General features: G+C 39.1%; 2 protein-coding genes across 2 annotated transcripts in view; both read right to left on the minus strand.

The window, feature by feature from the left end:
• The window catches only part of ripor2 (RHO family interacting cell polarization regulator 2), a 57,002-nt gene extending 54,263 nt beyond the window's left edge, over positions 1-2,739 (minus strand). The window contains exon 1 of the mRNA XM_058377284.1: positions 2,556-2,739. Coding sequence (XP_058233267.1) covers positions 2,556-2,631 — 76 coding nt within the window. The 5' untranslated portion in view covers positions 2,632-2,739. The remainder of the gene's footprint in view (positions 1-2,555) is intronic.
• Positions 2,740-4,075: 1,336 nt separating this feature from the next.
• On the minus strand, positions 4,076-14,484 carry si:dkeyp-120h9.1 (Y+L amino acid transporter 2-like). The gene is made up of 10 exons (XM_058377970.1): positions 14,326-14,484; positions 12,945-13,532; positions 9,225-9,350; positions 8,904-9,048; positions 8,687-8,810; positions 7,417-7,520; positions 7,119-7,215; positions 6,868-7,017; positions 6,586-6,769; positions 4,076-6,225 (listed from the first exon to the last, which is right to left on the minus strand). Exons 2-10 carry the CDS (start codon positions 13,387-13,389, stop codon positions 6,128-6,130), a joined length of 1,473 nt encoding a protein of 490 aa, XP_058233953.1. The 5' UTR covers positions 13,390-13,532; positions 14,326-14,484; the 3' UTR covers positions 4,076-6,127.
• Between the last annotated feature and the right edge of the window lie 1,052 nt (positions 14,485-15,536).

Genomic DNA, 15,536 nt, shown 5'->3' on the forward strand with positions numbered 1-15,536 from the left:
ACAACCCGGATCCACATGTCACCCAGATAAAGAAAGGTTTTGAAATTAAAGAAGCCCCCAAGCATGTGTGTTGCTTCATCCTTCAGTAATTATTTTTATATGGGTGGTGTGGGATTCAATTCGGAGACCTTCACGCTTCCTTTATACACAAAGAAACAAAGCATTTCTGTCTGTACAGCAGATGTACAACTGATAGGATCAACCATTGAAAAAAAATGAACTGAATGTGTGAAAAGATGCCCGAGGATTCTGCAATTGAATATTCAAACAGCTGCAGACATTACATGTCAGCAAATACAAAAATTCTAAAGACCATGCTAGAATTAGGGTTAATATTGGTCAAAAATAAATTATTTCCATCTGGCATTTAAATACCCATAGAAATAATACAGTAAAATAAAAAAAGCATATGGTAAGCAACTGTGCGGACGATACAGACTAAGCATTCTCTGATCAGCAGTTATGAGGGAATATGGAAGGAGATTTTTTTGGTTAAAACAAATTAGCCATGCTCAGGGTTTGTGGGGCCTCTGCTGTCAGAGACTGTTTTAAATTCCTCTGATGAGCTCCAGTTAAATCTTTTTTGTCAGATGTAAAATAGGATTTCATCGCTGAGTGGGAGGATTGTGAAAATACAGACTCCGATTCAGTTTGACATGCGAGTAGAAAGATTCAGCGCTAAGGCATAATTAGCATTACATGTCCCACTTAATACACTGCTGATTAATTTCACACACTTGTGTGTGTCCATGGTGGCTTCGCACCAAACCAATAGGGCTCTGAACAAGAACAGTGCGAGGGACGAGCTAAGAAAGAAAGCATACGCAAGCAGACTAAAGCACATTGTAATTAAATGGTCTTTTTTTGTCATCTGCACACATAGACAAATCCAGTGCTCAGTAATCAGTCTGCTTACGTAAATCATATTAAAACAACAGGAGTACACATTGTGCATGTAGTGTTCTCTTTCCTGTAGTGATGAGGAAAATGTCCCCAAACTGTCCAGCTGTCAGATATCCCTATCCTTTTGGGTACACCAATAGACAAACCATGCCCTGGACACCCCTTTCCCTCATTGTGCTGACTGCTGACCTAGATTGCAAATTAAAAAGCATTATGGTTTCTTCACATTGGCACATCAAAAATACACAGCGATTTCTGGCAAACCTTTTTGCCAAACTGTTCCTGCTGTACATGTAAGAAAGATCTGATGAAATGAAGACAAGATTGAGACCTTTGCTGCTTGCACATCCTGTGTAGAATTGTTTTATAGCTTTTTAAAAAGTATTCTTAAACTTAAAATAATCATAGTCTGCAATAATTTCAGTGAAGGTTGACAGATTAGGTTAATGCCCTAGCTTCATTAGGTTCATCTTAGCTTGGCTTGCTAACTGTGCTCATGTGTGATTTCCTCAGAGTTCTCAGACTTCCTCCCACCTCCCAAAACATGCTGGATACTCTTAAATTGCCCCTAGGGGTAAATAAGTGTGGGGCAATTCCGAGCATATTCCTCCTCACCTCTCCTGGGATAGGCTCTGGCTCTGGCTACACTGCAGCACTGATCAGGATTAATGGAGTTATGATGAATGAATGAATTTCAGTGATGGCGCTGTGCAATGATCAGACTAGTTTCTTTGTTATAGGCTTCTATTGTTCCAGCTGTTAAATTTGCTCCGCCCCAACAGCTGGAACACAACAGCCACTTATCATTAAAACTCATCTCATATTTATAGTTACAACAGAAAGGGTAGGTGTGGTTGCTGGGAAAGGGAAGACTTGCCAATGTTTTCATTGCAATTGGGATTCTCAGTGCATGCATAAGAAGGCTCTGTTAAGGACAAATGACTTCTCTAAAACACGACCATGAATCCTAGCTTATTACAGGCCGGGATCAAGATATTTGCCATGATTCTATTCCAATTAAATTTGCAATAGATCAGATATTCAGTCCAATTAATCCTGTGAACTAAAAGTCTGTGAATGTGTTGTTTCCACTAATTGGTTTAGCACTGTTCAGTGCAGCACAGATTCATTTCCTGTACGCTCCACTGGGTATAAATTTCTGGCATTAACTCAACTGGCTGAGGTCTCTCCTGATTGGCTGTGACTAACCAGAACGACGTGAAACAGACACCGAGTCACTTCATCATGTCGAAGCAATGCTGGCTGACAGCCAATCAGCACACTACCTGGGACAGCATCTGAGCAGCAGCTGATCCCATACTCTTGTGCTTTTTATTGCTGAAGAGGCACTCCAGTGTAAACACACAATAAACCTACAATATACATACTGTCATCACATGAGTATACAGCCTTTAAACAACCATTATATAAATTATGTTCCAGAAATTAGCCTACAGAAGTCAATATCCTGCCTATAAAGGCTCACAATTGCAGAAACACTAGAACAATGCTGTTGCATAATAACCCTTTCCCAGAGTTTCAGCATGACCATCAGCATCTCTCTTCTGGTCATTATAGAGAAAAAAACAAAACAGAAAGGAAATAAAGAAAACCATAAGGTTTTACAACTTGTTCTCCTCTCTCACACTCACTGTTGAACTCCCGGCGATGGGCCCGTGCCCTCCAGGGCCGGTTGTGGATCCAGCGTAGCCGTCGAGGCAGTTCCATGGCCTCGCGCCAGCATCCATCCACAGGAACTCATCCAGTTAACGTCTGCCTTAATGTGACCACTTTTTCACACTGAGCTCAAGACTTTAGGCACAACTGGACCCTGCATGTCCTTGTATTAAAGACAGAAAAACGGAGTCACTACTCTAGTGGCTCTAGTTGCTGTCTCTTATATCCTTGGGTCTGTTTGTGTTACCTCAGCGCTATATTTTATGCATGAGTCAGGGGAAACAAACTCCCTATACAGCTCAGTGAACCACAGGCCGCCTCGGCCCAGCGAAGAGCGCCTATTCACGGCCAGGAAGATGGACACACACACACACACACAGAGCAACACCCTGCAATATGATGCCATTGAGTCACAAAGACGGGAACACATTCTCTCTCTCTCACACACACACACACACACACAGAAAAGAAAATTGTACTCATACATAAATTGACTCGTATATGTCTACATTTTAAAGCAAGCTGTAAATTGCAGAAGAACTGTTACAGACGATTACATTTACAGAATTTAGCAGATGCACTTATCCAGAGCAATGTACAAAAGTGCTTTGAGGCCTCTCTCATTGACTACATCGATATTGGCTCACTAGGTCACAGACTTAGAATACCATCAGTCTGAAACTCTATTGGGATGTAATAGCAAGAAGAGCACACAGACAATTTTTTTTATATTTAAAACAAGTGCTAGTTTAAGTAATTTCCGAAAGAGGTACGTCTTCAACCTTAGTTTGAAGACAGTCAGTGACTCTGCTGTTCTGACATCTAGAGGAAGTTCACTGCACCACCTAGTTGCCAGAACAGAGAAGAGTCTAGATGAATACCAACCTCGTACCCTAAGAGATGTTGGGACCAGTCAAGCAGATCTAGGGGATCTGAGGGAGTGTAGTGTAGTGCAGGAAGTGATAAGACTGTGCTGGTCCATTTTTGCTTTGAGGTTTTAAATCTGAAGCCGATCTAACTGCACTTAGGAGGTACCAACATGAGCGTGTCAGATTAGCAATGTGTGAGGAAAAGGACAGTTGCTGTTCATTATACATGGTTACCTGAAGCAGGCAGTAGCTGAATCAGTGAGGTGGCCCAGGGAGATCGCCAGATCCTAATATGGGGATGAATCTCCTGGGATGGTCAGCACTAGGATTGAGTTTGAGATGATAAGCTGCCATCCATTGGACTGATATTAGATCAGTCTGAAATGTAGTTAATACAGATTTGCATACAAGACATACAAATTTTCTTACAAGGCCAAAAGAGCAGGATATTTTAGACAATACATCTTCCCACAAAAAGCAGCATCAAACCAATGACAATGGCATGAAGCAAACTAAGGCAGTAAAAGTACTCCAATAGTGCAGAAGCACCCTCCAGAGGATTTTCCTGTTCATTGCACAAAGAACAAAATTGCACTTTTAATTTTTTTGAAAACATCTTTTAATTTAGTATATAAAATTCAAAATTGGAGAAACTCAGGCAGAGAAATACAAAGTCAGCAACAACTGAATGCATAGACGCAAAATGCTTAAGAACAAGAACAGCATATGGCAAAACAGGTAGGACTGGATATAAATCAAACCCTCACCTAACCACATATGAATTTGCATACGGAAACTGAGAAACAAATGTACCTTAAACCAACCAGAAATGTAATACATTAACACGGTATACACATACTAATATGTGTAAAAATAACTATAAAAATAATCATATGTGAACAATGGTACATGTAAATTATACAGTACTCAAGTGTAGAAACAGGACATATCACAAAAAATTCTCTTTAAATGATAAGCCTGTAGATTTAAAAATAAGATAAAATATGCTGGTTTACAGAGGTCTGTGCTGAGAATTTGGGTAAAAGATTTACCCAAACATTTCATAAAACACCAACGTTTTATTTGGTTCAAGTGCGCTAGCTGCTAAAACTGAATACAACATACAAGATTGCAGCTGAAGAATAAACACACCCAGCTTTGAAAATCACAAGATCCTAAATCCTATTATACGTTGTAATAAAACCTGTTCTTTAGAAACAGAACCCTAATCTGAAGCTTTAGCTAAGTACAAGAAATTCAAGTGCAAATAACGAAGCAGCTTGTGATTTAGCCAGAGACTAAACTGCTGCGTCCTGAAATCCAGCACTAAAACAGCTAGTAATGTGTCCTTGTGCCATAAAGTGAATGACATATAATCATAATAAAGTTATCTTATAAAATTTGTGAGCTGAAATATTGCATCAGATATTTTTAATTTCCCAACTTAGTGTGTGTGCGTTTTTCTGGGCTGGACATAAAACTCTGCCCTGAGCTAGAACAGATGTGCTTAGCTCTGCACCTTTCTTAGAAGGCAGAGCATGAGAAGAACAATAAAACACCATTACTGTACTTTTTCCTCAGACACATATAGGACGGAATGATTTTTAGCATGAAACTGTTTGAACATCCACCTGAAAATGTCTCTGATGAAAACAAGAAGGACTGGAGGGACTATTCTTACTAAAATGCTATGGGATTTAGCAAGTTTCCATTTTAGGCACAAGTTGTCTCCCTATACAAAGGCCACAGGACATGAAAAATAATCCATGTAAACTACACATAAAAAGACACTTTTAAAAATTAAAAGGTTTAAAAAAGGCAAATATTAGGAAAAACCTCCATACCCAAGCCTTAAAGTATACAGGCCATTAAGTCCACAGTGAAAAATACAGAAACAAAAGACATCAGTGAATATATTACTGCTTTATGGCTATATTACTCAGTGTAAGAGGTAAAACCCTTATCCAATCTGGCCAGCAATCAAGTATATCCTTCATTTACCTGAGCCAGTGTATCTCCAAGGCTAGCACACATTAGATCAAGATAATCAACACACACACCAGCGAACATTATTAACAAGAAAAACCTTGACCGAAAGGAAATAATAGAATTTTACCATAAAGATCATTCACAAAACCTTTGACTAAAGCTATTATTTTTTCAATGTGTGCTAAACATCAGGCAAAAGTCTGGTGTAAGTGCTGCTTGATAATAAGCAGTGACATTTTTTTTATTGACCAGAAATATGACATTCCAGCTCACTTCCTGTTGGTGCAAAAGACCAAAGCTTATAAATATTAGCAAAATTCACCTAGATAAAGTTGCCGTGAAGCAAGTGTACTTACAGCAGCAATTCATGTCTTTCGCATCATGTGTCCTTTCTGCTTCTCAGTAAACAGTTTTCTTTTTCTCTGATGAACACATTTTATTTACTCTAACTGCTGTATTCTCCGAGATAGCAGCAAAGCGGTGCATATTTAACTCCAAGTCCATTTTCTCCTGCTCTGTGAAACTGGATCCAAATATTTAGACAAGAACAGACATAATCTAATTTGCATTATATCAACAAAATATATTAAATAGAAAAAAGTAAGAAAAAAGAAAAAAAAAGTGATTCTGGTTTTAAAGTATCCTGGTTCAATGATTTGGCTGGAGAAGAACAGGCTAGCAGTTCATGGTCATTTTGATTTGCCCACTTCAGGTGGATTGTCCAGGTCGAGGCCTGGATCTGCTACACAGCAGAAACACAACTTCTGGGTGAAAAGTGAGAACTTATCTAAATGAAGAGAGAAAGATTGGTGTATGAGATTCATGACAGTCAATACTCCAACTTAAAGTAATACAGAATGAACCTGGAAATGACATCTTGCATTAGACTTTGGAAACGGTTGATGTTATAAAGGTCACTATTATAACTGCATTCACATTATATTTAAAAGCCTGAATAGAACAAAGGTGCTTTGATACAAACAAAATTATTGATGATGATACTGCGTGCTTTTCATTCACCTTTAATAAGCTACAAAGCTAAGACCTGACCAAACCTAATGTCATAAAGACCTTAGGATTCATGACAATAGCCTCACTAGTCTCTTATTAAACATCATCCAGCCCAACCCTGGTGCAAACTACTTACCAAACAACCTGCCCAAGAAGGCAGGTCTGGAGCTGGGTGGCAGGTACACAAAGAGGTAGTAGACTGGAAGACCTGAGAGAGCCACACCGATGCCCACCAGGGAGTTTATAGTGTCACTGTAGAGTGGCACCACCACCAGAAACACGGTACACAAGCAGTACACTATGGGGAAGAATAGGCTAAGCTACACACACACACACACACACACACACACACACACACAGTGTTGTTAAAGTGTCTATTAAATACACAGTAAAACCAGAAGACAGAGGGAGGCTCTACCTTTACAGGGCGAGGCATCTCAGGAGCCTTTATGCGCAAGTAGATTTGACTGGCAATGGACAGGCCAATAAACAGCCAATAATTAAAGCTGAAATAGTTAATAAGCTGGAACACATCTTGAACAAACAGGTAAAGCAAGCTCATGCCACCCTAAGGAGAAACACAGCTCAGTGTTAAAAATGCAGATGCTTGTGGATACCCATTAAAAAAAAAAAAAATCATAAAAATCACTAAAATCTTCAGATACTTACGTTGAACAGCAAGGCCGGGATTGGCGTGTAGCGTTTTACATGGATCATAGACAAAGTGTTGGGCAAATGACCCTCCCGAGATCCTACAAAGAACAACCTGAAGGGAATAAAATGATACTAAATAACAGTAACTCCCTGTATAACATTTTGCTTGACATCCAAGCAAACTAATCATCTAAACTCAAAGTAAATTTGAATATTTTCTGTGGGAACAAATAAATCATTAAAAGCATCCTAATACAGAAGAATTATTAGAACAGCTACAGTGTGATCATGGAATGGTCATTCTCCAACTGACCTGGAGGCAGCAATGATGGAGGAGTTGAGACCACCATAGCAGGAGATGGCCACAGACAGGGGGATCAGCCAGCGTGCATAGCCAAGAACACTGTCAGCAAACGTCTGCACATAGACAAAACATCAAACCTCAATTTAAAGAGTGTTACTTTAAATTTGATCAAGGTAAAAACCATGTTTTTATCTTGAATAATAACCAAGATCTTCTACAGTAATGTAACCAAAAACAAGGCGGCAAAGATGCAAAATATAATATGAAAATAAAAATGATGCAAAAATGAAAACACTAGGTTCTAGACCTCCACCCTAGAAAAACAGTGGTAGATTTGTTGTATTTGCATATGAGAACATGAGGAGCTCTTATAATTAATGCTGTTTAATACTACCTAAAAAGTAAGACGTGTACCTTCCCCATTTTTGACAGAAATTTGGCAACGGCAATCACACAAACCAATTTATGGAACTATGCCAACATGTCTATTTGTGCCTCGTTATTTTTTTCCTTTTGCAGTACACAGTAATCTTAGCTTAATATGGCTCTAAAAAAAATGTTTGCAAAGCACAACAAATGAACAAAGAAGGAGATTGACTAATTGCCTTCGGTTCGGTGCCACACGGTCATCACCAGGCAACAGAGTATCTCATCTGCTGTTTTGGAATAATAACGCAGAGTCTCTAGAGAGTCTGCTGCCTGAGGCTTCCTCTACCTAACTGGATCAGTGGACCTGTAGTTGAAAATGGTCCGATTCAAATTACCCTGACCAGGGTAACCTTAGAACAAGCATTATCCCAAGCTCAGGATTGAGGAGGCAATAAGGTAGGTGTCCTGCCTAGGTTAAATTGTCCCTAGGTGTAAATGATTGTGTAGATACACACGTGTGCGCATGTGCCTTATAATCGGCTGACTTCCATTGTTACTGAGATAGGTTTCAGATCCACTGCAACCCTTTCAGTTCCACTGCAACCCTTTCAGATCCACTGCAACCCTTTCAGATCCACTGCAAGACAGTTAGCTGTCTAACAGCTATAGTTTTAAAAGTTGTTTAAATGGCCACATTTATTACAAATTCAACAAGGAATTGAAAGCTTCAAGTGAACAAGTTTTCCATCCTCAGACATATGCTTCAGATACAGTACACAATAATATTTTTAGACTGAGGTATTCCTTTAAATCTCAATACTGAATGACAAAGTTCATTCGATTTCTTCTGAGATAAGATGTGGTAAGCCGAAGTAGCTATGATAATAAAACTGTGGAAGACCACACTCACCACAGCCACGGCTTCACTCTGCAACACAGTCTCTGCATCCAAGACTGCGTAATAGGCCACGTTGGTCAGGAGGTAGATAACTGTGACGATGGGCATGGAGATGGCTATAGACAGTGGCAAGTTTCTGGTGAAGTATTACAAAAAAAAAAATAAAAAAAAGAGTAAGAATTGTGAAAGGTAAATGTTTTATCATTCATTGTTCAGTGACTGTTCTGACCTCTCTGGGTTTTTGATCTCTTCAGTAATGAAGTTCAGAGTGTCCCAACCAGAGTATGAATATAGAGCAGCGTACAGAGCCAATGCCATGTCTCCTGGATTCAGTTTGGAGTCCTCAAAAGAGTCTTCAAAGTTCCTTGTCTTACCTGTAACATAACACACAGGCTGAACAATCGTCTATAGAAAACTGGAGCTAACCTACTATTATCTGTTCCTCAGTACACAGTATACAGGAACACAACTCCAACAACAGTACAAGTACATTTTAACCATGCACTTACAAATCACAATACAGAGAGGGGGGAAATGAACTTTAAACTACCTTGGGCCAGGACGACTAAACCAGCAATGATGATGACAATGAGAGCCAGCACTTTTGCGACAGTAGAGATGACCTGCAGGATGGCCCCCCACTTCACCTTCATACAGTTTACAAAGGTCAACAGAGCTGCAGAGAAAGACAGAGAGAGACAGAGAGAGAGAGAGAGCAAGCGAGAGAGAGCGAGAGGGCAAAATGTCAATATTCAGTCTCCTAATGATAAGAAAGTTCTCTTAAGGGCAACATTTTTTCATGAAAGATGAGTCGCCATGTGAACTGACGTAAAATATCCAAGTTCTGTACTCATTTGGATGGCTTCCATTAATGCATTTATTTCTATTAAAATTATTTTGTCAATCAACCTACACAACCAAATACTACATGGAATATTCTGGAAACAAATGATGCTGTAAAGCTGAACAATAAGACAGTATTAATATTGGGATATAATAGCATCAAGTACTGATATTTTTGTCAGATGAACTCTGCTGTTATAAAAATATTAAAACGTAGCTAAATTGACATTAAACATATTTAGGAATGCTGTACAAAAATCTCTGAACCTGACATTTAATTTGTTGGTGCTTTAAAAACCCCAGGAGTTAGTAGCTAGGCGGTTAGCTGTTGTGCCAGAAGGTAAAATTTATTTGCATTAATACAGAATAGGGATGCAACAATACAGTTAACCCAAGGTTCAACACGTATCGCGGTTTTTACCCACGGTTTTCAGTTCGGGTTGGCTTGGCAAATTAAAAGGTTTTTTTCCATTATTCTTTGTTTAGGTGACAGGAAGAGTAAGTATGCTAAGAAGAAAAAAAACTGGTTTTAGTTGCAATTCTCTTTATTTTACTTAAATGCAAAAATCAACTAACACAATGAAAGTGTACTGAAAATAGTGAGGTATAAAAATTAGCGCTTGTATGACTTTATTTATAGGAGACGGGTTTGGAGTACAGCGCTCTTTATTCCCATTCCGCTCTGTAATGGCCAGTCACTGTGAGATAACTCTCTGTAATGACCAGTCACTGTGAGATAACTCTCTGCTGCCCCCGAGGTCCAACTATCTGTTATTAGAGTTATTAGACTTTGTGCTTTAGCCAAAGCGTTTTCAATTTTTTTGCACGTTTTTTCGTAGGGAAAAAAGGCTCCCGCTTCCACACAGTGATATCTCTGGGTGATGGAGCTGCAAATGTGTGGTCATGTTGGAAGTATTTCCATGTCAGTATCTAACTCGTGTGGAACGCTGCTTAAACACAGTCATTTTTTGTTTAGTGTTTTTGTTTCATCGGCATCATGGTCAACAACAAATGTCCCCACACCACAGATCTGAATCATGGCGCTGCTTCCTATTCTTCTGTCTCACTTCACCGCTCTCCGGGGTTAGAGTGAAATCTGACACCAGCGTCACAAGCATGGTCACCACCCCTAACTTTAGCGCTCACTGATTGGATATTTACTCGCGGGGAGGCATGTCTGTCTCAGCATGTAGACATACTGTGCAGGCAAACACACACAGGAGGTACAGAGAGTAATAGAGCGCATGAAGAAAAGGGGGGAAAAAAAAAAAAAACTAAAAAAAAATTGTTTTGTTTTTTTTTAAACCCATGGTTATTATTGTTTTTAAAGTAAAAAAACGAAAAAAAACCCACGGTTCACATACGTGTATTGAACCGTGGAGATCGTACCGAACGGTTCAATATTATATTGAGTATCGTGGCATCCCTAATACAGAAGCCTATAATTCATATCATATAAGACTGTTAGTGGCCAGATGTGGAACAATTATATAAAACAACTGATACAAAATGCTAAGATTAATGCTCAAGCCTCCTTAAAGTTAAAGTTAAGAGTGCCTTTTAAAGATGGTGTGTTAGATTACAGGAGTTTGGTTCACATTCACATTGTAAAATTGAAGTACTACCTTTCACTCTCTAGAGAGGAGACGTTTGGCATCAGCTTTGGCTTTTTATAAAAGGTCAGAGCTAACAGTAACAAACACAAAGACAGGAATTTAATTACACACTGGCACCATCCTGCCATTTATATGTTCAAGTTAGCAAGACACTAGATAACAGGAATTCTTCTGAACAACTTTTGTTGTTTAGAGAATTTATTGTGTAGAAAATAAGCATGCACAGCACCAACTCCTAGATCCTTCTTGTGTGCACTTGTTTTAAGAAGCCAATCTGCCTGCAGGAGAGGAGGACAAATCAGAAAACCCACAAAAACCTGACAAGCCCTGACTCGTCTTCACTAACTTCAGATATTGTTGATGTTCTTTCAGATGTTCTCTGTTTGGGGTTGCCATAGCGGATCATTTGGTCGGCATGTTTCGATTTGGACTAAGTTTTACGCCAGATGCCCTTCCTGACACAACCCTCCCATTTAATCCGGGTTTGGGACTGGCACTGAGAGTTAACTCTTCAGTGGCTGGGTTAGCGCCCTGCCGGGGAATCGAACCCGCGCCACGGCAATGAGAGCACGGGATTCTGCCACTGGACCACAAATTTTAGACAAACTATTAAAAACTATGTTGATTATACTAACTGCTCTTTACAAAACACACCATGTAGAGAAGAAAGGAAACCTGTAGGACTACACTGCTTTTCCACAATGCATCAAACAACTCAGGTAAACACCTTAAAAAATATATTCACTTAGAGACATATGGATACACCATTTGTCTACACACTTAGATATCCGCTACAGGGTTCAATTGGCACATTTATTGTACAGTATTTGATGTCTGAACTGTAACACTAATTACAATACTGAACAAAAATTGTACCTTAAAACCTTATTTCTTTTTAATACATCTTCATAAAAGGATAAACGCACAAGAACTGAACTATATAATATTTTTACTGAATTGATCATTAATTATCTTATGACCCCCCCAATCAAACAAACAAAAACAGAATGAAACAACTCCTCTTTGACCCAGACACAGTGATCAGGCATAACATTATGACCACCTGCCTAATATTGTGTTGGTCCCCCTTTTGCCTCCAAAACATCCCTGACCCATCATGCACTGTGTATTCTGACACCTTTCTATCAGAACCAGCATTAACTTCTTCAGCAATTTGAGTAACAGTAGCTCGTCTGTTGGATCGGATCACAGGGGCCAGGCTTTGCTCCCCACGTGCATCAATGAGCCCCTGGGATAGATACTGACCACTGCAGACCGGGAACACTCCACAAGAGCTGCAGTTTTGGAGATGCTCTGATCCAGTCGTCTAGCCATCACAATTTGGCCCTTGTCAAACTCGCTCAAATCCTTACGCTTGCCCATTTTTCCTGTTTCTAACACATCAACTTTGAGGACAAAATGTTCACTTGCTGCCTAATATATCCCACCCACTGACAGGTGCCATGATGAGGAGATCATCAGTGTTATTCACCTCACCTATCACTGCTCATAATGTTTTGCCTGATCGATGTATATTTATCCATACTTTGAAAAGGGGGCACTTGCGATACATTCAACATTCTGCATTTCTCTGCTGTGACCAGAAATGACTTATTTCTTAGTTCTGCATCAGGAAAATCATCTAAAGCTCTACAGTTATAACATGCAGCATCACTGGGAGTTACTGTGGTAGTAGCATTCAGTAGTATGAATTATCCTTTGATAGCTGACGTGAATAAACCTGCAAATCTTAAATACTTTAAGTAACTAACACACACAAATTATCTCATATTCTAAATGCTAAAACTCACCAATGATGAGAGCAGCGATGAGACGAACTGCATCATATGGGGCTGGGCAGGTCGGGTAGAACGGCTGTACCAGGTAGTTGGAGAAAGTAAGAGCGATGACTGCCTGGCATGCCGGCTCCACAATCATCAGTGAAGTCCACAGACGAATAAACGCCAGGCAGCCACCAAAAGCCTCGAGGATGTAGGCATAGCTGGCACCTGACTTACGGATCGTGGTGCCGAGTTCAGCATAACATAGGGCACCAAATACAGAGAAGATACCACCAATAGCCCAAACCACCAGAGAAAAGCCATAGGAGCCCGTGTACTCCAGCACACCTTTTGGCGATACAAAAATGCCCGAGCCGATCATATTGCCAACGATCAGACAGACTCCATGTAAGAGCGAGATCTCCTGCTTCAAACGCATAGAGTTGGTTGAACCGGTGTCCACATCTTTAGCCATCACTTCAATCTGAACACTGCTGATGACAGAAGAAGAAAAAGACAGAGAGGAAAAACAAATCGGAAGGGATGAAGCCAGACAACAAAAATCAGGATTTTGCAAACGTCATTTATAGCTTATCATCTGTTGTCAGTGCGTCAAATCTGTAAAAAGAACAGAACAAAGTAGAAAAACAGTTAGCAAAAGGAGACGTCCTCAAAACAGACAACAACAAATATTTTAATAATTCACTATCATTTATAAGATAGATAATAGTTTACGATGCAGTTACGTCCATCCTTATTCATTAAATGGCAGGTTGTTTAATTGCTTAACGGATTAGAAAATCTGTTAAATTTAGGCTATTCATAACCTTAATCAGAGAGATAAATTCATTTATTTGGAGGTTGCTTTGTGTTCAGAAAAGAACCATGTTACTGTGTGATTTTTATGACTTTTTCCTCCCCCTTCACATCACTGCATCAGGTTTATTATTAACTTTGATAGTACTAGTCTGTTTCTATCCAGTTTACATACCTTTATGACATCGTCCTTAAAAAAAAAAAGAAACCTATCTATCTACAACAGGAAAGTCTAACAAAAGCAGTTTGTTCTCATACTCTAGCTAACATCAACTCTTCAGAAATCTACTTCTAACTACAGGTCTATTAATTTCGTGACCATACCGACCCTTTCCGACTTCTTTCACATTTTCTCAAAATAAAATACAACTTATACTTTTGAAACTTGCCACAAATAGGGGTTTTAATCCTTCCTGAATGATGTCCAGACCACGCGTTCAATAAGGAAATCTAACACAGCTCACTAGTCGGTAGTAGCTAAAGCTTAGCATCAGCCAGCATTGCAGCCACGTTACTTGGAGGAACTAGCTCAAATCAGAAATTACGTACACAGCTAGCAAGAGAAGCAAAACAAGTCCTGTCCGTCAGGATTTACCTTCAAGAGTAAAAACCCTGAGGTGAAAACGCTTCGTTTCTTGAAGCTCCACACGCGATGTGACACACCGTAACTCTGTGTGAGAGAGAGAGAGAGAGAAAGAGGGAAAAAAGAGAGTGTGTGAGAGAGAGAGAGAGAGATAGAAAGAGAGATGATGAAAGATCTCCCGCCCCTTATGCAAATTGAGCTCGAGCGTTTGATGGTAGACATGAGTCACTACTGATACGATTAGAACGATTCGAATGATTCGATTCCTTTAGGTACTAGGTGATTTGATTCATTTGATTCAGTTACCAGATACGGCATAATCTGATTTGTTATGGTTATTAAACTGGATTAAATAGTAAGAAATGCACACTAGACATCTTCAGCAACATGTGATGGTTTCAAAATAAATAAATGAATTAATAACAGAAATGACGAATAATGTCTTTTGTAAAAGTCTGATGTGTCCTATTGAACACCTGTATTGAAATGCACTATAATAAACAAGCTGATTGATTGAATGGCAATATCTGATTTTGTAATCCATGTTGAAGTGATGGCTCAGTGGCTTAAGACTTTGGGCTATTGAATGAAAAAATTGTGATTTTAAATCACTGCATCACCAAATTTTTTACTGAATAAAGGCTCTAAACCGTATTGTATGTAGCTTATATAGATGTCATTTAATTCTGATATAAACAGAGGTCAATAAATAATTAATTTTGTCGATTTTAATCTGACATACATTTTAGTCCAGTGAATTTTATCCCTCTTTGAAATATGTGATTTAATAACATTTATTCGTTGTTGCTTTATTAGTGCTGGCAGTCTACAAAAGAAATCACGGGTTTATAGTTCATTGTTGTGCTCATTTTAATATGGTATTGTTTCTCTAGTAACAGCTCTTTCACGAAGTATTGCATCACAGTTGCTGCATGCAATCTATCTCTAAAAATAAAAAGAACATGCTTTACTAAACAAAGAAATACACTCACCAAACAATATCATGATATGGTGTCTCTTGTGGTAATTCTTTGATGGTTGATATTGAGTGAATATGTGTATGTGGATAGTTTATGGTATACTCCTCTTTATCTAGCTCATACAAGCAATCTGTGAGTTATTTAGAAAGAATTATTAGTCTCATAAGGAATACATAGAGATGTGGTTGGCTTCAGGCTAAGAAGTGATTGCAGTCAGCTGAAAACTTCTTTATTACACAGCCG

This window comes from Hemibagrus wyckioides, linkage group LG24, assembly GCF_019097595.1.
Source record: "Hemibagrus wyckioides isolate EC202008001 linkage group LG24, SWU_Hwy_1.0, whole genome shotgun sequence".
Lineage (NCBI taxonomy): Eukaryota > Metazoa > Chordata > Actinopteri > Siluriformes > Bagridae > Hemibagrus > Hemibagrus wyckioides.

Excerpts from the sequence above, each read along its gene's own strand:
- si:dkeyp-120h9.1 (XM_058377970.1), bottom strand. The coding sequence starts at position 13,389 with ATGGCTAAAGATGTGGACACCGGTTCAACCAACTCTATGCGTTTGAAG. Across the intron at positions 8,811-8,903 it reads GAGATCAAAAACCCAGAGAG|AAACTTGCCACTGTCTATAG; the intron begins GTCAGAACAGTC and ends ATACTTCACCAG. Across the intron at positions 6,770-6,867 it reads AGATGCCTCGCCCTGTAAAG|CTTAGCCTATTCTTCCCCAT; the intron begins GTAGAGCCTCCC and ends GTGTGTGTGTAG.